Raw genomic sequence first — 26520 nt, forward strand, 5'->3', positions numbered from 1 at the left:
GTAAACAACATTCTGCTATATTAAATCACATTTACTCAAGATCCCAAGTTCCCCAGTGTTCCCTCCAGAAATTCACAGTTGGTCTATTCCATCTACCCTTACAATTTCCAATAAAACAGTTCCATTTCCTGTTTGAGATTCTTTGCTGCTGGACCAGTCCATCTGAACATAATTAAACAACCACAGCATGTACCAAACATTTTAAATCAAGATATAACAGATTTAGAGCCTTTCCTATAGTTATTTTAGTAACATTTTAGTCTAAAGGAATTTTAACAGATTTTAGTATTGTTTTCCTTTAAGCTAGATTACTAAACCCATGCACTGACTCAGTATAATGGCAAATAAAGGTGGTAAACCAAACCAATGGTGTAGTGTCCTTTCATTCACTGATAATTTGCTGGATTTTGCTGTGGATATTGTTCTAAAATTCTAAAATTTTAGAGAGGTGTGTCCTTTCAGACTAACCTGCCTTTTTTATCAACCTCAAAGGCATTTACTCGTTCCTATCTGTTATATGCTCTGTCTGAGATTTTTCTAGTGTGCAGGTACCATTAGTTATTTATTCATGTCTCTCTATTCTAGAGCAAACTGAACCCTCTGAATGTGACTCCTCCTATTCGAGCTGTAGACCAGGACAGAAACATTCAGCCACCCTCAGATAGACCCGGAATCCTATTCTTCATACTGGTTGGTAGGTACTTCGGGGTATATTTTACTGTACCTGTTCACAAGCTTGAAACAAAGACCAGTAGATACGCTCACTGTGTTTCCATTCCTTTGAAATGAAAATTAAACTCTGTAATAAATATTCTAATAACATTTTTGTAATAAGTGCTTAAAAGGTTGAAATACAATTGTGTTATTAATACCATGTGTTATGATTGGCTAACCTCGTTGCATGTGAAAGAGTTACACTTACTCATGGACTGCAGGTGTGCTGTTGCTGCTGCCCAAGTTCACTTGGTTGCCATCTTGACATTGCTATTTTCATTACAGCTATTTTCTCGTTATGTAAGTACAGCTCCTATCTACTTGCTGTCGGCAGCCATGTCACCCTGCAGCTGTTGCGTGGTTGCCCACTAAAGCTAAGCAGGGTTGAGCCTGACCAGTACCTGGATGGGAGGGTTCCTGCTGGAAGTGGTATTAGGGAGGCCAGCAGAGGGTGCTCACCCTGCAGTGTGTGTGGGTCCTAATGCCCCAGTATAGTAATGGGGATACTATACTGTAAAAAAGCACTGTCTTTCCAATGAGACGTTAAACCCAGTTCCTGATTCTCTGTGGTCATTAAAAATCCCAGGGCACTTCTTGTAAAGAGTAGGGGTATAACCCTGGTGTCCTGGTCAAATTCCCCCCATTGGCCCTCATCTATCATGGCCTTCTAATAATCTCCATCCCTGAATTGGCTACATCACTCTCCTCTCCACCAATAGCTGGTGTGTGGTGGGCATTCTGGTGCTCTATGGATGCCATTGCATCATCCTGGTGGATGTTGCACACTGGTGGTGGTTGAGGAGATTTCCCCTATACTATGTAAAGCGCTTTGAGTGCCTAGAAAAGTGTTATATAAATGTAAGAATCATTACTTAAATGGTGAACAACAAAATCGCCACAACTGTTTGTTGAGATTACATCTTAACATGTCAAATCAGCCATAAAATCTGCTGATATCATATATTTTGCTTTTTAGCTCCAAATCTAAAGCTATATTTATAGAGATGTACCGATACTGTCCTTGTACTCACGGTAATGTTCTTGTACTCGTGCTTGAAAAAATACTCTAATACTAAAAATGATACCATCTGATGTACAAATATCATTACGTAAACATAAGCACACTAATTAAAATCACGTTATGTCCTACTGTGATTATTAATCCGCAAAGGCTGCGATTTAATAAGATACATTTAGAGTTTGCATGTGCTGTGCGCTTCAAATGTCAGTGCTTGTGAATGTGTGGAGCTGTTGTTGTGCAGACATAAAGACACAAAGTGCTCATACCTTTTAGAGCTCCTTGGCTCATACACAGAAAACTCCATCATGAGCATCACACGCCTTGTTTGTAGCAACTGACAACAAGCAAAATGCTAATTCACTTTGTAGGGCAAGGCACATACAGACTATATATTGATTAAATTAAATAGCAGCTTTTCGTGGTTTAATGATGATATTGGATGAGGTAGTGACCTGCTTTTCCAGAAGTGAGAAGCTACTTTCAAAACACACACAGAAATGGAAAGAGCTTCAAAAGAAAAGCTTCCACCAAAATAAAAGCTAAATTTAAATAGAAAAAAGACAAAAATATCACTACTGTATAGTTATGTAAAATTCACTGTAACACTACTAATAATAATTATAATGAGAAAAATAGTTATTGTGTTATATTTAAGCAATATCTCATCTGTGATGCTCTGTTATGCAGCACTTTATTTGACAAAAAATAAATCCAGTGTTATATTTTGGATTGTGCTGTGAAGTTCTGTATAAAAGCACTTCATTTGATAAAAATAATATAATAAAGTATTAACAAAGTTTGAATGAATTAATTTATTTAAACACCATGTTGATGATAAAATATATGGAATTCAGAAAAAAAAAAAAGAAAAAAGAAAAAAACAGAAAAAAAACTGTGAGTACCGTAGAGGAAGTATCGGTACTCCTACTCGTTCTCCAAAAAATGGTATTGGGACATCCCTACATATTTTTTCTGTCTGGTCCATGTATGTGCATATCTAAATTAAGAGAAAAAAGGCGATTGGCTCTTTTATCTGAAAGGTGGTATTACAACTGCCATATTGAACAAGTTCTCCCATTGATTTTCTATGTCGGTCTCCTCCTGCTGATGCTCTCTTTTAAGACAGTAGGTAAAAAAGAATAACATGAATTCGATAATAGGGTATATGTTGTGTCTCTCTATGTAACAATGTTTTAGGGCAACCAGCTGCTTACCTAGAATTCTTCTCACTTAACAAGAGCACAGCTGAGCTTCGGCTGCTGAAACCTGTGGACAGAGAACTATACCAGCACTTTACTCTCGTCATTAAGGTCAGTATATCATCATTTTCATCTTCAGGTTTTACAGTTCCAGGAGTGTAGGAACAATCTGAATGATCTAACATAACATTACAATAATGTATATTTCTATTATATATCCACTGCAATGTATATGCAACCTACAATGGTAGATTACCACTTAGCACTGCACTGGTCAAGCCAAAGTGTTCTAAGCTGAAGTGACCAGTTGGCAGATGCTTCTGCAGGGTCTTTTTATTTTATTTTTTGCCACTACTATTTCTCAGTAAGACCGCCAAAGCTCTTTACATATAATGTATAATTTCCACAAAAGTGGGGGGATGTCACCCCTAGATATAATGATTGCCACACACTTGCACAGTTAAGAGTCTCTCTAGAGCAGAATTATCATCAGTCCCACAGATCAGAATGATTAATCTAATGTCCTGTTCAGTAGGAGTGTCATCATTTTTACTATACCATTGGCTGAATGTTTTACAATCAGTATCATACAGCATGCTCTGCTGCATGGTTTTAACTGTAGAATATTTCTGAAAATATTATGCGCATATCATAGCATCATTATTTACACATACATTCACAGCTCATTCAAAGGGGAAGTGTATTATTTATGCACAACTAGCATCACCAAGCAGAATGGCAAAAATAATAGCTCTTTCAGATTTCCCGAACACTCCACCCATATGCCATTGGTCATACAAACTGCATGCTGGAAAAACTGTACTTATGCTACCTACTATTTCTTCAAATAGTATGTGAAACTGTATGTGTTATGATAAATGCATTAAACAGTAGTTTGCTACATTGTTTTCATAAAACTTCATTACATTGCATGTATAATTCAGCAATTGACATCCAGTTATCTCGGAAATGAAAACGTATGTTTTTCTTAACTTGAGGGGTTTGTTGCAGCTTGGCAAAAAGCCTTTGTATATTTAATTACATTAAATAAATCTTCTAATTGAATTCAGCTTGGATCAAGAGGGAGAGATCGAAAGATAAATTGTAAAGAGAAAGAGAGTGTGAAATTATGTTGCTCTGTCACAGATTTGGGTGCAACAACAATGTAACAGCAGGGGTAATTTAAATGTGTCCACTGTGAAATGATGCACGACTGTGTTTGCCATTACAATCTATTCATTTCATAATAACAAAGAACGTTATGCTTTTCTCATTTTGCTTCAAGCTTGCTGAAATTCTAGGCCAAATAACAAAACAAAACATTGCTACTGTGTGTGTGTGTGTGTGCGTGTGTGTTTCAGAGAGAGAAGTGACTATTCAATTGCAGAGCTACACTCTTTCATTGCTTCTTAATGAAAGTCAGTGATGGACAGGGTCATAATTGAAATTAGAATATATCCACACACTTTTCATCAATAAACAAAAGCCACTTTGAGCCATTTTGGTCTGTGAATTTTGGATGGTATTTTAACTATTGGACTGTAATTATAAATGACTAAATCCTTGAATAAAATGAATAAAAAATCCTTATAATTAAGGATAATTAATTATAATTTGCGTTTACAGAAAACTTTTTTTCTTGACAGGCTGCACACTTTCCAACTACATCTCTGCACATGCTAAACTGAAATAATATAACTTACAGTTCTGTTTTGTATTGTTTTTAAATAATGTAAGTACCAAATATTACCTTGCTATTACCATGTTTTATTTTTTATTTTTTTTTGGACATATACCATGGTAATACCATGTTTGCTTGTTTGTTTATGAACAGGCTGAGCAGGATAATGGTCACCCTCTCCCTGCCTTCGCGGACCTGCAAATTGAAATTTTGGATGAAAATAACCAGGCGCCATATTTCCAACGGCCCTCATACCAGGGCTTCATCAGTGAGTCTGCCTCTGTTGGCACCACCATCTCAGGGAATGGCAACCTCACAGCCCCACTGGGCATCATAGCTTTGGACAATGACATAGAAGAGGTGAGATCTGCTTATGAAATGAGCCAGACAATTTTCATAATTATTGCGGTTTCATTTGTCTTGAGGATACAGAGACATATTCAGTCACTGATGGTTTTAGTCTCTCCATATGTTTTATATTGTGGCTGCTAACTGGGGCCACACTAGTGGGTACCAGAGTGAAGCGATGTGTGCCTTGTTTCCTTTCCTTTCTTTTTTTTCTTTCCTATGTTTTCTTTTCTTTTGTCTTTTTTTTTTTTTTTCTGTTATTTTCTTAGCAGAAGACTAGGTGACTGATAATGGAATATCCTGATGGAATGTAGAGTATTTTATGTACAGATCTGCATAAAATGTGTCAGTTCTTCAGTAGCAAAACTTTTGGATATTTAATTATTTTATTTTTTCATTTCTTGTTAAAGACCCCATGAAATAGCTTGACCAGTACAGTTGTTTTCCCCGTTCGTTTATGTATTTGCTATTAAAACAGACAGTTGAGGCCAGAAGTATTAAATGGCTTGTCCTTTTTTTTAATTTTTTTTTTTTAATATGGCCATTATTAAAAGTAGCCATGTATAAGCCCTCTATAAAAACAGTTGTATATACCCCTGCATGAAGGGTTATCAAGATTTTTTGTTTATTTTGATTTCATGGGGTCTTTAAATACAACAAATTGTATAAATTGCTATTAAAATCATTTTAATAATTAGTATCATGCTAAAAATACAAGATTTAAGTGAATCAGTTTGTGTGTGTGTGTGTGTGTGTGTGTGTGTGTGTGTGTGTGTGTGTTTATGTAAGATATCTCAGGCCTTGTGAGAAAATCATCACAATCTAATCGATTAATCAATCAGTCAGTTAAAGATGACATGGTGGCTATTGTTTTATTATTATTATTATTATTATTATTATTATTATTATTATTTATGCTTTTCTCTCACTCCATCGATCTCTGTGATTAGTGACTGTGATGAATTCATCAAAGAAAGTACGATCAATAGACCAACTAATGCAGGTGTTTAGCAAACACAGTGCCCGTATTGACATATATAATCAATTATAATTACCAAACGCTTAAAGCAGTTCTTCTGATTTAGAAATCTATATTTAAATGTTAGAATTTTTTTGAATGTTAAAAACTTCTCTGTACATTCAAACAAACAATTAAAACTGGTTTATTTCTAAAGAGGCTTTTGCATGTCAGAGGTAGTTGTGTAATTCATTTATGTGTTTATTCAGCATAAGGATTTCATGTTTGCATGACAGTTGTTTGGATGGTGTGTCATAAAAGGCTCATTGTTGTGCAGTAATACTAGTGACCTCACATCTTTGATTCTCTTGTGAAGACCAAAGATCCTCAGTTGCAGATCACCCTGAATGACTACACCTCCATCTTCACCATCACATCTACTGGTATCACGCGGTACCTCACCCTGCTAAAACCAGTGGACAGAGAAAGACAGACGAACTACACCTTCACGGTACGCAAACAAACATACACATACATATGTTTCAGCTTATCTAAATTGGGACTTCCAATTGACTATTTATCCTCTTACAATGTGCTAATTCTAATACTGTTAGACTAACACAAACCTTTAATTAGAGGGTGAGTCTCACCAAAACAAGTCCAGGTCACATTTCACCCCAAAATTAATACAATTAAATTATTTCCATGACAATTATTCATTCTTCCTCAATCTCTTATTATTGTAATGCATCTGGAAATAGATTAATTGTTTAATTACTGTGGGAGGGAAATTATGTAAAAATAAAACAAATCTTAATAATCCTAAAAATAGGCTTTTTATTATAATTATTTATAATGGACCTTTTCACATGTTGGGTTTAAAACGTTAAAGTAAACTAAAGCAGGGTAATGGGCTATGGTGGTGAACGAAAAATCACAGCAAATATACATCATTTTTTCTGCTCCTATCTGCTGCAATAGCAAAAAAAAAAAAAAAAGAAAGAAAAAGAAAAAAAAGAAATCCACCATTACATTTCCACAGCTTTCAAGAGAGAAAAAAAAATTATAAAGTTTAAGACCGCTAGAAGAGAACGATGCCAAACTTAACAGTATTACCCCTGCAGTTGCAGTATTGCTGCAAACCGCTGTCAGAGTGAACACCCCTTTACTGTTCTGTCCTGTTAGTTTCTGTCATGACTCGTGGGACTCTGTGAACAGTGTCTAATATAGTAACAATATGAAATCTTTTTAAAGATTAATATTTCTGTCTTAAACATCAAGTCTCAGCATGACCCCTGTTCACTTTGATGAACAAAACAAAGTGATTTGAATGATGCTGTTGGTTCTTGTATATGAAATGTCTCTTTAGGGATCTGTCCATTGATTGGCTCTATCGATCTGAGTCTCTCTTGTCTTTGTGGATTCCCTGATCTTCCAGGAACAGATATAAAGACAGCTGGATCACAGGAGGAACATTAGAGCACACAGTTTCGATTATTGTCTCATCTGAGAATGATTGTGTTAGTTTTGAGTACTGCTTATTGCAGTAGCATGACCAGACTTTTTGACTGAGGTGGCGAATATCCTTTACTGTTTGTTCCCTGTCTGTCACTCACTCAACGATGTGTCGATGTAGTGACACTAAGGGTTCGATCTTGAGAGCCTCAATCACCTTTGCTTAAAATAGAAAAGGCCAATGAGAACTGGTGAGTGGAATTTGCATGCCACTCTCCGTCCCGGACATACGGGTCTAAAAGGAGATGGCATGCACCACTCATTCAGATTTTTTCTTCAGAGCCAAATGCATGCTTGTGTTCGTCCTCTCACCTTTCACTTACGCTGCTGGTTTTTACAGCGCATATCAGCGGTCACCCTCGCAAGGTCGAGTGTTGTGCTTTCCCTGGGCGCTTCGGCAGCTGAGTCTACGGGTGCTAAAAGAGTATATTCAAAAGAGTATATTTCCTTCTAAAAGAGCTCAGGCAAATGCTTGGCGTCTTTTTAAAGATGTCCTTCAGCGTTTGCGCCACTGGATGTGGCTGTTATCTCTCCCCTCCGGACAGCCATTAAATCTGTCTCGAGTGCTTGGGGCGCCAGCGAGAACATGCGAGAACATGCCCATGAGAACGTTGCGGTCGCGGCTCACTTCCTTCTTTATGAAGCAAGGAGCCACCGAGGCTGCTCCCCAACCTGGTCCATCCTGGGCTGATGCTTAGCCGGCCGGGTCGGCAAGCACTGCGGGCGATCTGGATGTGGATATTGGTTCGTTGCCGCCGGCTCAGCCCCCGCGGACCTCCAATCCCTCAGCACGCTCTTTCTCTCCGGAAGAGCTATCGACGGGTTTAATGTGTCATTCGCAGCTCGTGATGAGGATGAGCTTTCGGTCACAGCATCAGAGGGTGGGCTTCTGCTATCGGAAGTGGACGAATCTTCTGAGCTCCCGCCCACGTGCGGTAGAGCACAGGATGAGGTGGATGCAGAGATGGCAGCCGTGCTTGCCTGGGCAGCTGCAAACATCGGGTTTAAGTGGAACCCTCCACCCTGCCCTGAGCGTTCGTGGCTGGATGATTGGTTTCTGGGCTCGGAGCGTGACTCATGGCCGTGCCCCACCCTGGTGCCCTTCTTCCTGGAAGTGCACGAGGAGCTAACGAAGTCGTGGAAGGCACCTTTTTCTGCCTGTACATGCTTCGTGGGCCTGTCCATTCTGACTACCTTCGACGGCAGAGTGGCTAAGGGATATGTCGAGCTTCCCCAGGTAGAGCGCGCCGTAGTGGTACATTTATGCCCGCAGGGTGCAGCGACCTGGCGTGACTGACCAAGGCTCCCTTCCAAGGCCTGTAAGTTCTAATGACGAAGGCTTACAAGGCCGCGGGTCAGGTCGCTTCTGCCCTGCACACCATGGCCATCCTGCAGGTCCTCCAGGCCAAGGCAATTATGCACATCCTGCCACGGTGCAACTCTGCCGCCTTCAGGCCTCTGAAGTCCCGTGCCCCGCCTGCTTCTCGCCAGAGCCATTCCCCTGCAGTGCCGGCCCGTCTAAGGTGCGGGGCGAGGGTGCCTCCATCCTCTGAAGGGAGCAATAGAGCCCGTCCCCGTAACTGAGTTGCGCAAGGGCTTTTACAGCCCTTATATTATCATGCCCAAGAGAGGGGGTGTGTCACGTCCAATCTTGGATCTGAGTGCCTTGAACAGAGCCTTACACAGGCTTCTGTATGATATCAGGATTGGTTTGCTGCCTTTGACCTGAAGGACGTGTACTTTCACGTATCAATCCTTCCTCGACACAGACCCTTTCTTCGGTTTGCCTTCGAGGGACGAGCATACCAGTACAAGGTGCATACCAGTACCCTTTGGTCTAGTCCCTGTCCCCTCGCATCTTTACCAAGGTTGCAGAGGCTGCCCTGGCCCCGCTGAGGGAAAAGGGCATACGCATTCTCAATTATCTTGATGACTGGATAATCCTAGCTCACTCGTGAGATCTATTGTGTGCACACAGGGACCTTGTGCTTCAGCACCTCGACCAACTCTGGCTTCAGGTCAACTGGGAGAAGAGCAAGCTCTCCCCTGTGCAGATCATCTCTTTTCTTGGTATGGAGTTGGACTCGACCTCTCTCAAGGCACGTCTTGTGACCGAATGTGCTCAGTCAGTGCTGACCTGCCTGAAGACCTTCAGGCAAAAGGTTGCGGTGCCAGTGAAACAATTTCAGAGGCTCCTGGGGCATATGGAATCCTCAGCGGCAGTTCTCCCCCTCGGGTTGATGCATATGAGACCGCTTCAGCACTGGCTACAGACATCACTCCACAGTGCCATCAGACTTTCAGCCCTTGGTCAGACCTGGCATTTCTACGGGCAGGTGTTCCCCTAGAGTAGGTCTCAAGGCGCATCATGATCATGGCAGACGCCTCGAACTCAGGCTGGGGCGCCATGTGCAACAGGCAGGCAGTGTCTCTGGACAGGGCCCCGACTCCAATGGCACATAAACTGCTTAGAGTTGCTGGCGGTATTGCTGGCCCTGAGGAGGCTTCGGCCATTGATTCAGGGCAAGCATGTGTTGGTCCGGACCGACAACACAGTGACCGTAGCATACATAAACTGCCAAGGCGGCATACGCTCACGTTGCATGTCGCAACTCGCCCCAGCCGCCTCCTCCTTTGGCGTCAGCAGATGTTGAAGTCTCTGCGAGCCACTCACCTTCCGGGCGTCATCAACCATGCAGCGGACATGCTCTCATGGCAGGTAACGCTCCGTGGGGAGTGGAGATTCCACCCCCATGTAGTCCAGCTGATTTGGGAGAGATTCGGGGAGGCGCAGGTAGACCTGTTTGGCTCCCAAGAGTCCTCTCACTGCCCCCTTTGGTACTCCCTGTCCATGGCCCCCCTCGGCACGGATGCCTTGGCGCACCTGCTTGTGCCTCCTGTTTGCTGGAATTTGTTTTATAGATTATTTTCTGTTGTGTAATTCTGTCTCACTAAATTTGTATAGAAGCACTGGACTTGAGCAATCCGACAGCCAAGTTGTCGCGGGGGCTCTCGAAGGCGTACATGGACTGTGTGAGTTAGAGGGATGGACGGCGTTTAGCGCTGTCGTTTGTGGGGTAAATGCACACGTTTTTCTTTTTTCTGTGTTTTTTGTTCGGGGTTTGATTGTTGCACTAATGTTGGAATGTGGTCGTTATAATTTTATTTTTGACACACAATCTATTTTTTTAAAATGTCAATGTTAATATGAGTGGATTGTCTCTCTCCACATGGAATGTGAATGGGTTGGAGCACCCCATAAAAAGAAGGAAACGTAAGAAATATGATATAGTGTTACTTCAAGAAACAAATCTTTCCCCGCAGGAAGCTGAAAAATTTGGGAAGATATGGAGTGGACATGTTTTCTTTAGTACTTGCTCAAGTAAGAGCAGGGGAGTCATTACATTGATAAGTAAGCATCTACAAGAGTCATTATAGTTTTAGCAGAAATTAAGGAGCAAAGGTCGATTTTGGCTAATATTTACACACCTAACGATGATGATCAGGCCTTTTTTATAGATCTTGAAGGAATGTTGCAAGCTGCTGGCACCCCTCATGCTATAATATTGGGTGGCGACTTTAATCTTTTGATGGACTCAGTCCTTGATCACAGTGAAGCAAACGTGTGTAAGCCCCCTAAAGCAACAGTGACGCTTCAAAGGATGTGTAAAAATCTTGGTCTTACAGATATTTGGAGACTTTTGAACTCAAATGGGCTATAATTTTTTTTTCATCAGTCCATAAGATTTATTCTAGAATAGATTTTTTTTATTGTATTTTTTTTTATCCAAGTCCCTCATTTAATCTGTTGTTGATTGTTCAATTGGAAACATTTTAGTCTCAGACCACACCCTGGTGAGTTTAGAGGTATTGCCACATACAGAGAAAAAGGAATCATATAGCTGGCACTTTAATGTAACCCTTTTTGCAAAATCCTGAATTCCAAAAAATGCTAAAGGCTGAAATCAATGTCTATATGAAGATCAACTGGTCCTCAGTATCTTCTGTGGGTGTAGCTTGGGAGGTACTTAAGGCATTTCTTATGGGTCGGATCATACAGTATGCCTCATTCATCACAAAATCCAAAGCATGAGTACTCGTGGAGTTGGAAGGGAATATTAAAAGTGCCGAGGCAGAGCTGAAGCGCCGAATTGCATCTGATGGCCTCAGAGAATTGACCCGATTGAAATACAAATATAATACTATTTTGTCGTGGAAGGTGGAGTATTGGCTATTCAGGGCAAGACAATCATATTTTGAGTCGGGGGACAAAGCAGGGAAGCTTTTGGCTAGATAGTATTTTTCTACCATTCCCTCAGTGAAATCTGCTGGTGGTGAAATATTTACCAGCCATTGATATTAATAATGCTTTTAAAGAATTCTATCTTGATCTCTGTAGTTCCATGTCTTCGTCTACTGATAAAGACATTCAAAACTTTGTGAAACTCCCTAAATTGATGAATGAGCAAAAAAAAATATCTTGATCCTGAGATAACCTTGGAGGAGCTTGGTGAGGTAATTAAGGCCTTGCATTTTTTATGCTACAGAACTGGCTCCACATTTGCTAGAAGTTTATACGGAAACATTAAAGAATGGAAAGCTTCCGCCAACCATGACACAAGCCCGGATCAGTTATCGTCAAATTTCCCTGATCCAGCTAGACGTTAAAATATTGTCAAAAATTCTGGCTAACCGATTAAGTAAAGTTATGACATCTCTTATACATATAGATCAGGTAGTGTTTATTCAGGGCCGCAACTCTTTTGATAACATTAGGCATCTTATCAATATTATGTGGTCAGTTCACTTGACGCTGAAAAGGCATTTGATATGGTAGAATGGGATTATCTTTTTAAGATTTTGGAAATATACGGGTTCAGGAATACTTTTTTTGGATGGATTAAGTTACTTTATAGACACCCAGTAGCGGTGGTACAAACAAATGGATTAATTTCAGATTATTTTACTCTGGATATGGGCACCCGGCAGGGTTGCCCTCTTTCCCCATTATTGTTCTGTCTTGCCCTGGAACCATTAGCAGCCATGATAAGAAGGGAAGATGATTTTCCAGGGGTGGTGGCGGGAGGTGTGATGCATAAGCTTTTGCTTTATGCAGATGATATTTTATTATTTGTATCCGATCCCATTAGATCTATGCCTTGCCTCCACAGAATTATTAATTCCTTTTCTAAATTCTAAGGATACAGAGTCAACTGGTCTAAATCTGAAGCTTTGGCTCTGACAGCATACTGCCCAGTAACGGCTTTACAGCCGGGCGCCTTCCAGTGGCCCAAACAGGGCATTAAGTATTTGGGCATTTTATTCCCAGCAAATTTGTCTGATTTAGTTAGAGTTAATTTTGACCCCTTAATAAAAAAAAATTTGAGCGATGTGGGCAGGTGGGCTTCATTACATTTATCTATGATTGGGAAGGTTAATGTTATTCAAATTAATTTTATTCCAAAATGTAACTACCTGTTACAGTCTCTCCTTGTACATATCCCCCTCTCTTATATCAAGCAATTTTATAGCATAGTGAAGTCCTTCATTTGGAATGGTAAATGTCCCAGATTACATTTTAATAAGTTACATAGGCCGATTGACAAAGGTGGGCTAGGCCTACCCAAGATTTTGTTTTATTATTATGCATTCAGTCTTAGACATTTGGCTCATTGGTCGCTTCCACCTGAGAGAGCCCCTCCCTGGTTTTGTATTGAACAGGAAGTTCTCGCCCCTATTTCGCCATTGCAAATCCTTTCTATCAAACTAATCTGAGAAGTTAAGTTACACCCCGTTATCTAGCATTTGCACTCGGTATGGACAAAAGTGTCCAGAGTGTTTAATTCAGACTTTTATTTAAATGTTGCCTCAAGCATATGGCTGAACCCTAAATTATGTATTAATAGGTCCCCTTTCTGCTGGTCAGAGTGGATTTTGAGGGGGGTTGCTACACTTGGTGACCTCTATGAGAGTGGAGTGTTGAGATCTTTTGAACATTTGGTTCAACATTTTGGGATTCCCAGATCTTAGTTCTATAGGAATTTACAGCTGCACCACCTGCTCTGTATTGTTTTTGGGAGTAGCACCCCCCCCCCCCCCCACCCCAAAAGTGGCAGATACTGATTACTGCTTTTGAAAAAGGTCATGAGGCATCAGTGTATTACTCCCTGCCAATTCGGAGTCTGGGGGTCACAGCTCTAACGTCTATCAAGAGATTATGTGAGAAAGATTTAAACTTGGTATTGGAGGAGGGAGTGTGGGCTAGAATTCTAAAAACGTCAAGTCTGCATCTAGAGATGCAAAGGTGGGCCTTATGCAATTCAAGATTTTACATAGATTCTATTGTACCCCCTCTAGATTGTATAGGCTTGGTCTTAAAGACACACCCACCTGCTGGTAATGCCAATCAGAAGATGGAAACACAACCCATGTTTTTTGGGGGTGTGGTAAGATCTAAGAATTTTGGTTAAGGTCCAGAGTTTTGTGTGTGACATGTTGGGCACTCAAATTTTGTTTTGCCCCAGACTCTGTATTTTGGGATAAACATATATAAAATTGGGTTCTGACCAGTGTTATGATTGGTAGGCAGGTTATTTTAAGGGGATGGGAGTCAGATGGAGCGCCTTCATTCCCTGAGTGGTGTGCGGAGATGGGGAAGTTGGCTGCTTTTGAGGAGGGTCAAGTAGAAGGATGGAGGTTCAGAATTTGTTTGACAGGAAATGGGGCAACTACTTAGTGTTTTTGAGAGACTCTCAGGGAGGGGCGGTGGAGAGAGTAGTTCAGTATGTAGGCCTCAGTCAGGCTTTATGACTGTATGTAGGCCTGCTTTTGTCTCATATCTGAGTACACGAGGCCCAACAGTATGTACTGTATTTTGTGCAGAGTATGTATGCACATTTTCTGTATTTACTGTATGGAATACCCAGATGACCTACTACATTTGCCAAAATGTGCAATATAAAGCCATAGTATGGAATATTGTATTACACAATGCACTACTCAATGAATGAACTGGAAGTATTGCATAGCAGCTTTTTTTAAGAACTCTATTTTGACTGATGTGATTGGACTGCAAAAGTTAAGACATTTTAGCACAGATTTGGTTCAGAAGTGAAAAATAACTGTATTTATTACTAAAATGATTACTGGACACCATGCACATGCACATGCAACATGAGGAGGTCATGTGACAGCAATGTTGCATACAACTGTTTAAAAATAATTGGTGAATAATGCCTACTTTTTCATTTGCTTTTTAAAAAATAGTAGGCATTATAAGTGTGAACTGTGCAGTATTCAATAAATATTAAATTGGTATTCCATTCTGATAATAGTAAAACAAAGAGAAATCTCTTTACAGAAATATTCCAGGTTCAATGCACGTTAAGCTCAATCAACAGTATTTGTGGCATGATGTTGATTACCACAAAAATTAATTTCGACTTGTCCCTCCTTTTCCTTTAAAAAATAAAAAATCTGGGTTACAGTGAGGCACTTACAATGGAAGTGAACGAAGCCAGTCCATAAATGATAAAATACTCGCTCTCAAAAGTATAGCCACAAGACGTAAACAATATGCTTGTTAACATGATTTTAGTCTGATAAAATCACTCAATAACCTTTTCTTTGTAAAGTTATAGCCAATTTTACAACTTCATTGCTATGATGACATAGTGCCCTACACCCTAAAACGACTGTAAAAACGATGATTTAAACTTTACCGCTCAAAAATACACAAGTTTTAATAGAGGAATAAATGTAAGTGCTTCTATAAAAAATTTAAGCTTCACATTTCTGCCTTTAAACCCTCCAAAAACTGGTGCTTCACTGTAACCTTTATTTTTATTAAAGAATAGCTGGGATGAGTCAAAATTATGTTTTGTAGTAATCAAGATTGTGCCACAAATGCTGCCCATTGAGCTTATCTTGCATTGAACCCAGAATATTCCTTTAAAATCTCAATGGTTTCTCCTCGAGTTGAGAGCAAAGAGATTAAATGGACAGCAAATTGAGATTTTGAAAGAATTAAGTATCTTATTTCTCAGATTTGTGAAAAAGACCCTAATGTCACAATTCACAATTTGCTAAGATCCCACAGTCATAAAGAATTTTAGGAGAAACTGAGACAAAGTCAATACTGAAATGAAGCATACTGTCATTGATAAGTCTCCTGAGCTAAGAAAAATCGACCACAGAACAACAGAAATTTCCTCTTGGAGCTATTTCCTCTGGGGCAATTTGTCTGATGTTAGCCTTGTTTTTTGTTTGTTCCATTTTGTAGTTCATACTTTTTTTAATTGGCTATTCAAGATCCATTTAGGGCCATGCGCAGACAGTGGAAACAGAAGAATCACTTTCTAAATGACAGAAACAGGGCTGTAATCTCTGTCCGATACAGAAACTGTCTGGGCTCTTAACGATTTCTACACTGTTCGCATCTGTTGACGCGACATGATGCAACGCAACGGCTTGGGGTTGTCTACACTGGACACGTTGACACGAACATTCTAAAACATTTGTTTGTGTTTTTGGCAGTTGTAACGTCAGCTCGTGCAGCGAAAAATGGAATGGTACACCCGTTTACTGTTGTTGCGCCATGCCACAACCGATGCTTCCAGTGTAGACAGTGTAATTGATTATAATGGGTTCTATTGCTTTTGACACAACACGACACTCGCGTCCGGTGTAGACAGGGTGTAAGTGTTTTGTGCTGAAATTTATAAAATGACATTATTAAAAAGTATTTGCCAACTGAGAGGTCAGATTATGGTGTCTTTCATGCTGCCATGGACTGTTACGTTAACTTAATTCTATCTCTTCTATTTCTCTTTATTGCCTTTCATTTGTAGGCCTCATGGTCTAATAACAATACACTCGAGCAGTCATTCTGCCAATGCTTCATGCAGAGAGTCCAGTTTGAATCAGGCATCAGACTCTAGAGTCGCTCTGGAGTTCTGCTAGCCTGGAGCTGTTCTCCAGCACTCAACTCACAGCTGTGGTTACAAATGCAAAGCTCTGCCTCTCTCCTGCTCAGCTGGAGGATCTGCTGGGCTTTGATCCACATTTACTGCCTAGAATCTCTAGGGACAAGCTCATGGAAATGCAAGCTGTTAGATCAGCAGTTTGAGTGCCTTTGAAAGTAACACAGTGGGAGACTCTGGACAAATGTTTGCAGTGGCTGAACAATGGCTTTTTTAGCTGATACATTCGTAAGCTACCCTATAATGCTGAGAATTTGTTGTATGAGGCGCTCGCATCCTGTGTGCACTTCAGAATCTAATTGGCATGGCTTTACATTTTAGTCATTAGCTACAAGAAGCTGTGCACAAAGGACCACTGGAAATGGTCCTATAAGAGTAGTAAAATCACTTTAATGCACTGCCTGAACTGGCTTATTGCTTTTATAAAATACAGTAGCAGCAACAGCAATATTATAAAATTCACAGGTGTGCTATTTTACAACAGGTTCAAACACATACTGCTATTTTGTGTTGTTTTCAGACTTTTGGACCCTACTGTATGTTACTGAAACATAAGCTAGAAAAACAGATTGGATATTTTGATGTTTCCCTATTCAAGTAAATGGAAGCTGTATTCACATAACTGAAAATAGCTGTCCACGAGTGAACTGGGTTGCTTAAAAGAGGATTTTACTGATGTATAATACAATTTAAACTATTTTATGTTTGTTTTTTTAAAGCTGGTGGCAACTGATGGTGTCCAGCAGAGCAGACCTGTGACTGTGGACATCGTGGTCATCGATGCAAATGACAACACACCCACCTTCACTCAAGTGTCCTACAGTGTGGAGGTCTTCACTAATATGCTGCCTGGAGAAACCGTCCAACAGGTGAGAACACATGATTTGCTTCTAAAACAAGTTTACATGGCACTACAGCTGAGACATGTCCTCACTCATGAAGAGCCATTTATTCCTAGTAAAACGTTTATTCCAAAACTATAAATGTGATTTGCAGCTTTCAATGAATAAATTATATAATTGAAAAATCCTGGGCAAACAGTCATTCATCTAACTAAATACAAAAGATAGCATGCAACAAAACAACTTTTAAAGAGGAACCAAATAATCTAAAAGGCAGTTAATGAACTGGAGAAACAAATTACTGTCTTTCATCATCTGTCTTTCTGGCATGTGGAAACGTGATCAAATGCAATAATTTCAGTTTTTCCCCCACTTCTGAGATTGCTTGTGGGTTATTTTCTGAGGTTGTGTAAATGGTAACGGTTAGTTTTTAGATTTTTTGTTCAGAATGAGTTGTTATGCTAATTAATTATCTTTATTAACTAACTATATTAACTAATCGAAATTACAGGTGTGAAACAGATTAAATAAAGTACAATAAATAGACTACAGTGGTAAAATAATGGTATACAGAGTGTGGATACGTGGTGCAAAATGATATAAAGTGAATGTAACGGGTGCATTACTTTCCCTCAGGCAATGGCACTTTCTCTCTCAGTAATAAAACTGGCTTCTTGTTTGCTTTATTTTCAGTCTTTCTCATATTTTGCTATCAGTCTATATTTGTCTCGTACTGTCACGACTGGGGCAGAATTTAAAGAAAAGTCAAACACATAAAGACCTTAAGTTTCTCTTTAAATAACAAACCACCCGGATCCTCCAGAAATGGGGTCAGAGGGTCACAGTCAGGTCACCTGGGCCTCTTGGCTGTGTTTTATAAGCCATTTTTGCAGCTCTGCAGTGTGTGTGTGTGTGTGTTTTCCTTACCTTAGCACTCAAAAGCTCTAAGCAGCTATGGTATGGATCAGTGCTTCTGAAGTGCTCAGGTAGAATTCTCTAAATAATGAGAGCCGAGAATGGTGGCGCTTGCTTATTAACAAAACTTGAATTAATTACCCTTAGGGAATATTAATTGCCCCTGATGTCTCTGCTAAAGGCTGGAATTAACATGTACGGCTTGTGCTTTTAAAGATGTTAATGTTCCACCTTAAGTGTTTACATCTAAATATTCTTCTTTGAACCTCTGTGTTCAAGAATTTAAGCAGAATAATCATATTATGCTGCTTTTAAACCTCATTAATCTACATTTTAATAAGGATGAATGTAGTTGCTGCTATAGTTGGATTAAAATAATAAGTATTGAGTTTAAAGAAAGAAAGTTTAGAAAGTAGAACTGCATTTGACATTTACATTTATTCATTTTGCAGGCGCTTTTATCCAAATGAGGACTATAACAGAAGCAATTCATCCTAAGGAGGCAGTAATACGAGAAGTGTTGTAATACGAAGTTGTATATTTATCAGAGAAGCACAAGTAGAGAGGACGGTGAGAGACAGTGGTAAAATAGTGGATTGAGAACTTTTTTTTTAAATTATTTTAAAAAGAAGAAATAAGACATAGTGAGATTGGTTCAAGTGCGCGTGAACGAGATGTGTCTTTAGATGTTTCTTGAAGGTGGCGCTGCTCACCTGCTAATTGTAAGCTTCTGGGGGTCACATAGACTCAAAGTAGCGATTGTATACAGGGGGGTGCGGAGCCAGTGGTTGTTCTGTAAGCGAGCATCATTGCCTTAAACTTGATGCGAGCATCATTTGGCAACCAGTGCAGTTTGATGAAGTGCGCTCTCTTGGGTTTGTTGAAGATTAATTGTGCCGCTGCATTCTGGATCAATTGCATAGGTTTGACTGTACATGCAGGAAGTCCTGCCAGAAGAGCATTGCAGTAGTGCAGTATAGATATAACAAGAGCCTGGACAAGGAGTTGCCTAGACAAGGAGTTGCATAAAATCACAGGACTTAATGACTACAGACCTGTCGCCCTGACGTCTGTGGTCATGAAATCATTTGAGAGACAGGTGTTGGCCCACCTGAAGAACATCACTGGACCCTTTCTAGATCCCCTTCAATTTGCTTATCGAGCAAACAGGTCTGTGGATGATGCAGTCAACATGGGATTGCATCATATCCTGCAACATCTGGACAGACCAGGGACATATGCAAGGATCCTTTTTGTGGACTTCAGTTCGGCTTTCAACACCATCATCCCAGCTATACTCCAGAATAAATTACACCAACTCTCTGTTCCCATGTCTATCTGTCAGTGGATTACCAGCTTTCTGACGGACAGGCAGCAGCTTGTGAGACAGGGGAAACTCACTTCCAGCACCTGTACAATCAGCACTGGTGCCCCCCAGGGATGTGTGCTCTCCTCACTGCTCTTCTCCCTCAACACCAATGACTGCATTGCCAAGGACCCCTCTGTCAAGCTCCTGATGTTTGCAGACGACACCACTGTCATCGGCCTCATCCGAGATGACGATAAGTCTATATACAGAAGGGAGGTTGAACAGTTGGCTGTCTGGTGCAGTCAAAACAACCTTGAGCTGAACACACTCAAAACGGTGGAGATGATTGTGGAATTTAGGAGGAACACCCCAATACTGACCCCCCTCACCATTCTAAACAGCACTGTGGCAGCAGTGGAGTCATTCAGGTTCCTGGGCACTACCATCTCACAGGACCTGAAGTGGGAGACACACATTGACTCCATTGTGAAAAAGGCCCAGCAGAGGCTGTACTTCTTTCGCCAGCTGAGGAAGTTCAACTTGCCACAGGTGCCTGCTGATACAGTTTCTTTTCAGCGGTCACTGAGTCTGTCCTCTGCACTTCAGTAACTGTCTGGTTTGGTTCAGCTTCGAAATCAGACATCAGAAGACTACAAAGGACAATTCGGACTGCTGAGAGGATTATTAGTTGCCCCCCCCCCCCCCCTCTTCAAGAACTATACACTTCCAGAGTGAGGGAAAAGGCTGGAAAAATCACTCTGGACCCCACTCACCCTGCCCACTACCTTTTTGAACTGTTGCCTTCTGGCCGACGCTTCAGAGCTCTGAGCACCAGAACCGTCAGGCACAGGAACAGTTTTTTCCCTCAGGCTATCCATCTCATGAACAGTTAAATTGCCCCATTGAGCAATAACTATGTGCAATACACAGTTTAGTCTTTTTTTATATATTTATCCAACACATCCAACCATTTCATTCCTCTTAAAAAAACAAACAAACATTTGCACTGTACATAGCAGATTTGTATTTGCACTGTACATAACAGATAACAGATTTGTATTAGATTGCACTACGTATGTGTATGTGTGTATGTATGTATGTGTGTGTCTGTGTGTGTATGTACGTATGTGTATAACTATTTTTTTTCTTTTTTATTATTATCTATGTCTTGCTGCTGTTTTTGTATTGTTTTTGTATTGTTGTACACTGGAAGCTCCTGTCACCAAGACAAATTCCTTGTATGTGTAAGCATACTTGGCAATAAAGCTGATTCTGATTCTGATTCTGATTCTGACAGCATGCTCAGATAGAAAGAGTGTGATCTTCTTAATGTTATACAGAGCAAATCTGCATGATTGGGCTGTTCTTGTGATGTGGTCTGTGAAGTTCAACTGATCATCAAACACAACCCCAAGATTTCTGGCTGTCCTGGATGGTGTAATTGTTGATGAGTCTAGTTGAATGGAAAAGTTAACTAACACCTGGCAATATTAGGAGATAATGCCATGGCATTCACAGAGAAAAAGTAACAAAAATTACAATGGTAGTTTCATGGTGTGCCCTGATGGACAAGGGCATTGTAGTACTATAGTATTCTTTGTTTCATGACAAATAACTTATTGATATTTGTATTACAGAGCAGCTTGGGTACGGACAATAAAAAACAGTGTAAAATAAATAAAGAATGTGAACTAAAATAAAATAATCATGTCTCTGTGTATTCTCTCAGCTGACTGCACAGGATGCTGATGCTGGTTTAAACGGACTAATCACATACTCTATCCTTGCTGGAGATCGGGGCGATTTCATCATCAATAACCACACTGGTCGAATCACGTTAGCACCAGGGGTCACGCTGGTCGTTGGTCGTTCCTACGCGCTGACCATTAGAGCATCAGACAATGCTCCTGATCCAGAGAGGTCAGAAATGACTTAATTCCATCAGTGTTTGTCTTTGATCCTTTATTTGCTCTGTTATACTTACATCAACAAACTGATATTGTGTCATTATTACCTCATTCCTGTACATGGATTTATTGATGAATGATCTTTCATTTTATATATATATATATATATGTTTGTCTGAGTGTAGGAGCTCCATAACTACAGTGTACATTGAGGTTCTCCCACCCAACAATCAGAGTCCCCCAAGATTCCCCCTGCAAATCTACAACCTGGAGATCAGTGAGGCCATGAGGATAGGAGCCACACTGCTAAACCTGCAGGTACCCTCAATACTGCCTCCTAACAGTAGTATGCTGAATTGTTGCCACAGGACTTTAGCATCATATTGGGAATTAATTCATTAATTTTATTATTTTTATACAATATTGTGTAAAACGTCTTGAGGCAATGTGGAGGTGAGGGCATGGTCGAGATATCCACCTGATATGAATTGTGACTGATTACCATTTCTATGTTCACAGTGAGTGTCGGGGGAGATAAAAGGTGGCCCAGTCCACCGAAAGGGAGAGTGTGTGTGTGCATGTGTGTTGGCCGCTGCCGTTGTTCTTTTATATTGAAGCACCTTGAGTTTGTGTGCGTGTAAAGCTGTACTATTGCGCTGTAAAGCAAACAAGTTTTTGAGATCCAAATACGAACATCTGTTACACTGGTGCCGAAACCTGGGATAAAGAGGAAGGGTACGCTGCTGTGTAGTCCTCTTTGCCACTGGAGGAAGTGTTCCGATCCCTCACTAGCATCCTCCAGGCTCAACATCAGGCCCTCATGGATCTGTGGGCGGAGCAGCAACAATGCTTTGAGGTGCTCCTTCAAGGCTAAAAAGAGGACCGACAGGCATTGCGGAGCTTGGTACCCTGGGGGGGGGGGGTGCACGCCACGACCCCGGCAGCAGCAAACCCCCATGTGATGCTGACGAAGATGGGGTGCAAGATGACCCAGAGGCCTTTACTGAAGCTCTTCAAGCGCACGGCCCAAGTTCTGGAATGGCCCCAGCCGCAATGGGCAGTCCACCTCCTACCACTGCTGACCGGGGAGACCTAACTCATGGCCCAAAAACTCCCGGTCGACAATCTCCTGAGGTATCCTGAGCTGAAGAAAGCCAACATGCAGTGGGTTGGCCGCAGTCCTGAAGAGCATTGCCAGCGATTCCGATCCCAGATGCTGAGTGAAGACGACCGCCCATTTGCCTTCGCTTAACAGCTCTGTGACACCTGCTGGTGGTGGGTGCTGGCTAAGGAGCCCAGTGACATCGGTGGTGTCATCGATCTCGTGGTACTGGAACAATTCTTCTCCCAACTACCTAAAGGAACTGCGGAGTGAGTCCAGTGTGACTGACTGCTGTCACTGGATGAAGCAGTGCAATTGGTGGAGGACCATTTAGCGGCATACCCAGGGGCCGGCGCGCCCCACTCTCTCTCTCTCTGTGGTCCCTCCCCTCCTTCTTTCCGACCTGTCCCATTCCCCTTGGAAACGATGGAACTATCCCCTGAGACCAGTGCCCCAGCCTCGGGGGTATACTAATACTCCTGTCTCTCTCTCCCCCGGCTCTATCCATTCTTTCTCTCAGGTGGGAGAGGAAGGTGTGGGCTGGTGTGGGCGTGAGGTTTGGGCCGGTCTGTTGGAGTTGCGGGGTGCCGGGACACATCTTCAAACAGTGCCCATGATGGAGGTGGGAAAGTTGATCCGGGTCCCCGACACTCCATAGGCCACCCCCGATTGAGCTGGGACATACTAAATACCCTTGAGTATTGGGGGGGTACATACCAAGCCTTGGTGGATTTAGGTTGTAACCAAACCTCCATTCATCAATGCTTGGTTCAAAATGGGGCATTGGATACAAATAATCGGGTGAAGGTGAGGTGTGTGCATGGGGATATTTAAGATTATCCTGCAGTGATCGTCACTATTCTATTTCGGGGTCAAAAACAAAACATTGAGGCTGTGGTTAGTTCCCACCTCACCCATCCACTAATTTTGGGTACTAATTGGCCAGCTTTTCCCAAATTTTTAAAGGGGTTGTGTGTGGATGGGTCCTGTAATACAGTGGGACGGTGTGGGGTGTGCAATGCACTGATGGGGAAGGCAGAGCCAGGGCTGTCTACAACAGCTCCGCATCATAATGACATAAGGGATGGGGAAGCCTCGGCTTCCCCAGCCCTTAGGGGAATTCCCGCTGGGGACTTCTCTCTGGAGCTGATGCAAGACTAGACTCTTAAGCACACATTTGACCAAGTGAAAATTATTGATGGTAAACGCCTTCAGCCGTGCGTTGCACTCAATTATCTATATTTTTCAATTATAAACGATCAGTTGTATCGAGTGACGCAGGATGCTCAGACAAAAGATACAGCCCTGTTGTTAGAACCAAGGAGCCATCGGGAAATGTTGTTCTAGGTGGCTCATCATAGTCGGATGGCAGGTCACTAGGAACGGGAAAACACTAAGCCATCTCATAGCCTGTTTCTATTGGCCAGGCATTTGTGGGGATGGTGTGCGACATGCCGTGAATGTCAGCTGGTGAATCCACCGGCCACTCCAAAAGCGGCATTGCGCCCTCTTCTGTTGATTGAGATTCCCTTTGACAGAGTTGGAATGGACCTCGTTGGGCCAATAGAATGGTCAGCATGTGGGCATTGCTTTGTGTTGGTTCTGGTTAACTACGCAACATGATAGCCGGAAGCAGTGCCTCTTCGCAACATCTCAGCACGTAGTGTTTTGGAGGCACTCTTCAGAATAATCTTCCTAGTGGGGATTCCAAAAGAAATCCTCACTGATCAGAGCACTACTTTCTTGTCCTGTACACTATGCGAGCTGTACAAATTATTGGGTGTTAAATCTATTCAGACAAGCGTGTACCACCCACAAATGGACAGCTTGATTGAACGATTTAATAAGACCTTAAAAAATATGATTCGTAAGTTTGTGCATGAAGATGCTCGGAATTGGGATAAGTGGCTCGAACCTCTGTTATTTGCAGTGCGAGAGGTCCCGCAAGCCTCCACAGGGTTTTCTCCATTTGAATTGTCATATGGGCATAAGCCCTTGGCGTCTTAGATGTGATGAAGGAAAATTGGGAGGAGGGACCTTCACAGAGCAAAAATTTAATTAAATATGTTCTTGACCTGAGAGCAAAACTCCACACATTGGGGCGACTATCACTGGAGAATTTGCTACAAGCGCAAGAACATCAGTCCCGGCAGTATAACAGGGGAGCTCGGCTACAGGAGTTTGCACAGGGAGATAAAATACTTGTACTACTACCACATCAAGCTCCTAATTACTCGCAAAGTGGCAAGGGCCCTTTGAGGTCACACGGCAAGTTAGGGAAGTTGATTATGAGGTAGTGCAAACGGATAGAGGCGGGGCTAATCAAATTTATCACCTCAACCTACTAAAACCATGGAGAGAGGTGGTCCCCGTATTCTTGGTGATGGTAGTTCCAGAGAGGGAGGCACTCAGTCCGGATGTAAGTCTAAAAGCCAATCAGTTCACCCCCTTGTGGGGACCACCTCGTTCCGTCACAACGTACGGAGGTTTCTAGGTTGCAAAATAATTTCTCTGACATGTTCTTGCCTCTCCCCGGCCTCACTAACCTCATAAAACACCACAACGAGACAACCCCAGGGGTAGTGGTACGTAGTACTACCACTTACCCAAACACAAGAAACAAGTAGTACAGGAATAATTAAAGGCCATGCTCGATATGGGCGTAATAAAATACTCCCACAGCGATTGGGCAAGCCCGGTGATTCTGGTGCCTAAGAGCGATGTCTCGGTCCGGTTCTGTGTGGATTATAGAAAGGTCAACGCGGTGTCGAAATTTGATGCTTATCCAATGCCTCATATTGACGAACTGCTCAATTGGTTGGACTCGGCTCGCTTTTATTCGACACTGGATTTGACAAAGGGATATTGGCAGATCCCCTTGACGCAGATGTTCTGTGAGAAAATGGCCTTCTCCACACCGTTTGGCTTACACTAATTTGTGACCCTTCTGTTCGGTTTGTCTGGGGCCCCTGCCATGTTTCAGCTTCTTATGGACCGAGTCCTCAGACCGCATGCTGCATGCTGCATATGCCACTGCTTATTTGGATGATATAATTATTTACAGTAATGATTGGCAACTGCATATGCAGCATCTGAGGGCGGGTCTGGGGTCACTGCGATGAGCTGGGCTCACAGCAAACACGAAGAAGTGCGCAATTGAGCGGGTGGAGGTACGGTATCTGGGGTTCCGCTTGGGTCACGGGCAGGTGCGACCCCAAATTGATAAAACTGCAGTGATTGTGACCTGCCCGAGACCCAAGACCAAAAAGGAGGTGAGACAGTTTCTGGGGCTGGCCGGCTACTATTAAAGCCCGCTGACTGATCTCACTAAAAAGGGAGCTCCAGACCCGGTCCAGTGGACGGAGTCATGCCAACAAGCTTTCAAACTGGTAAAAGCTGCAGTTTGTGGCGGGCCACTTTTGCGTTCTCCTGATTTCTCTCTCCCTTTTGTTTTACAGACGGACGTATCGGACAGGGGGCTGGGTGCTGTTCTGTCCCAAGTGGTGGAGGGGGAGGATTGCCCAGTGCTGTACATTTGTCAAAATCTCTCAATTAGAGAGATGAAATACAGCACCATAAAGAAGAGAGTTAGAGTGTTTGGCCATCATGTGGGTGATCCTCACTCTCCACTACTATTTGTTGGGATGAGCATTCATCCTCTGTTCGAACCATGCCCGCTCCAATGGCTCCACTGCATGAAGAATGCCAACGCTTGGATCACCCGTTGGTATCTGGCACTCCAGCCATTTAAGTTCAAGGTGGTCCACAGACCGGGGGCACAGATGGCTGTTGCGGACTTCCTCTCCAGAAAAGGGGGGGGGGTGGGGGTGGAGTGGGCAGTCCGGACGTTTCCCCCGGCCTGAGTCGGGCGGTGGGGGTATGTGGAGGTGATGGCGTGGTCGAACGCCCGTCTGGGGAGAGAGAAATCGGTAAGGACATCCACCTGAGATGAATTGTGACTAATTACCGTTTCCATGTTCACAGTGAGAGTCGGGGGAGATAAAGACAGCTCAGTCCACCGAAAGGGA

The 26520-nt window shown here is 42.1% G+C and overlaps 1 protein-coding gene across 1 annotated transcript in view; it reads left to right on the plus strand.

Moving 5' to 3' along the window:
• pcdh15a (protocadherin-related 15a) overlaps positions 1 to 26520 on the plus strand; it is a 283761-nt gene that overhangs the window by 133350 nt on the left and 123891 nt on the right. Inside the window, exons 10-16 of the mRNA XM_051648198.1 lie at positions 586 to 694; positions 2933 to 3045; positions 4769 to 4975; positions 6298 to 6432; positions 17137 to 17286; positions 21213 to 21403; positions 21576 to 21708. Of these exons, the coding sequence (XP_051504158.1) occupies positions 586 to 694; positions 2933 to 3045; positions 4769 to 4975; positions 6298 to 6432; positions 17137 to 17286; positions 21213 to 21403; positions 21576 to 21708 (1038 nt within the window). The remainder of the gene's footprint in view (positions 1 to 585; positions 695 to 2932; positions 3046 to 4768; positions 4976 to 6297; positions 6433 to 17136; positions 17287 to 21212; positions 21404 to 21575; positions 21709 to 26520) is intronic.

The sequence above is a fragment of the Myxocyprinus asiaticus genome, chromosome 21, assembly GCF_019703515.2.
Source record: "Myxocyprinus asiaticus isolate MX2 ecotype Aquarium Trade chromosome 21, UBuf_Myxa_2, whole genome shotgun sequence".
NCBI classification, from domain to species: Eukaryota; Metazoa; Chordata; class Actinopteri; order Cypriniformes; family Catostomidae; genus Myxocyprinus; species Myxocyprinus asiaticus.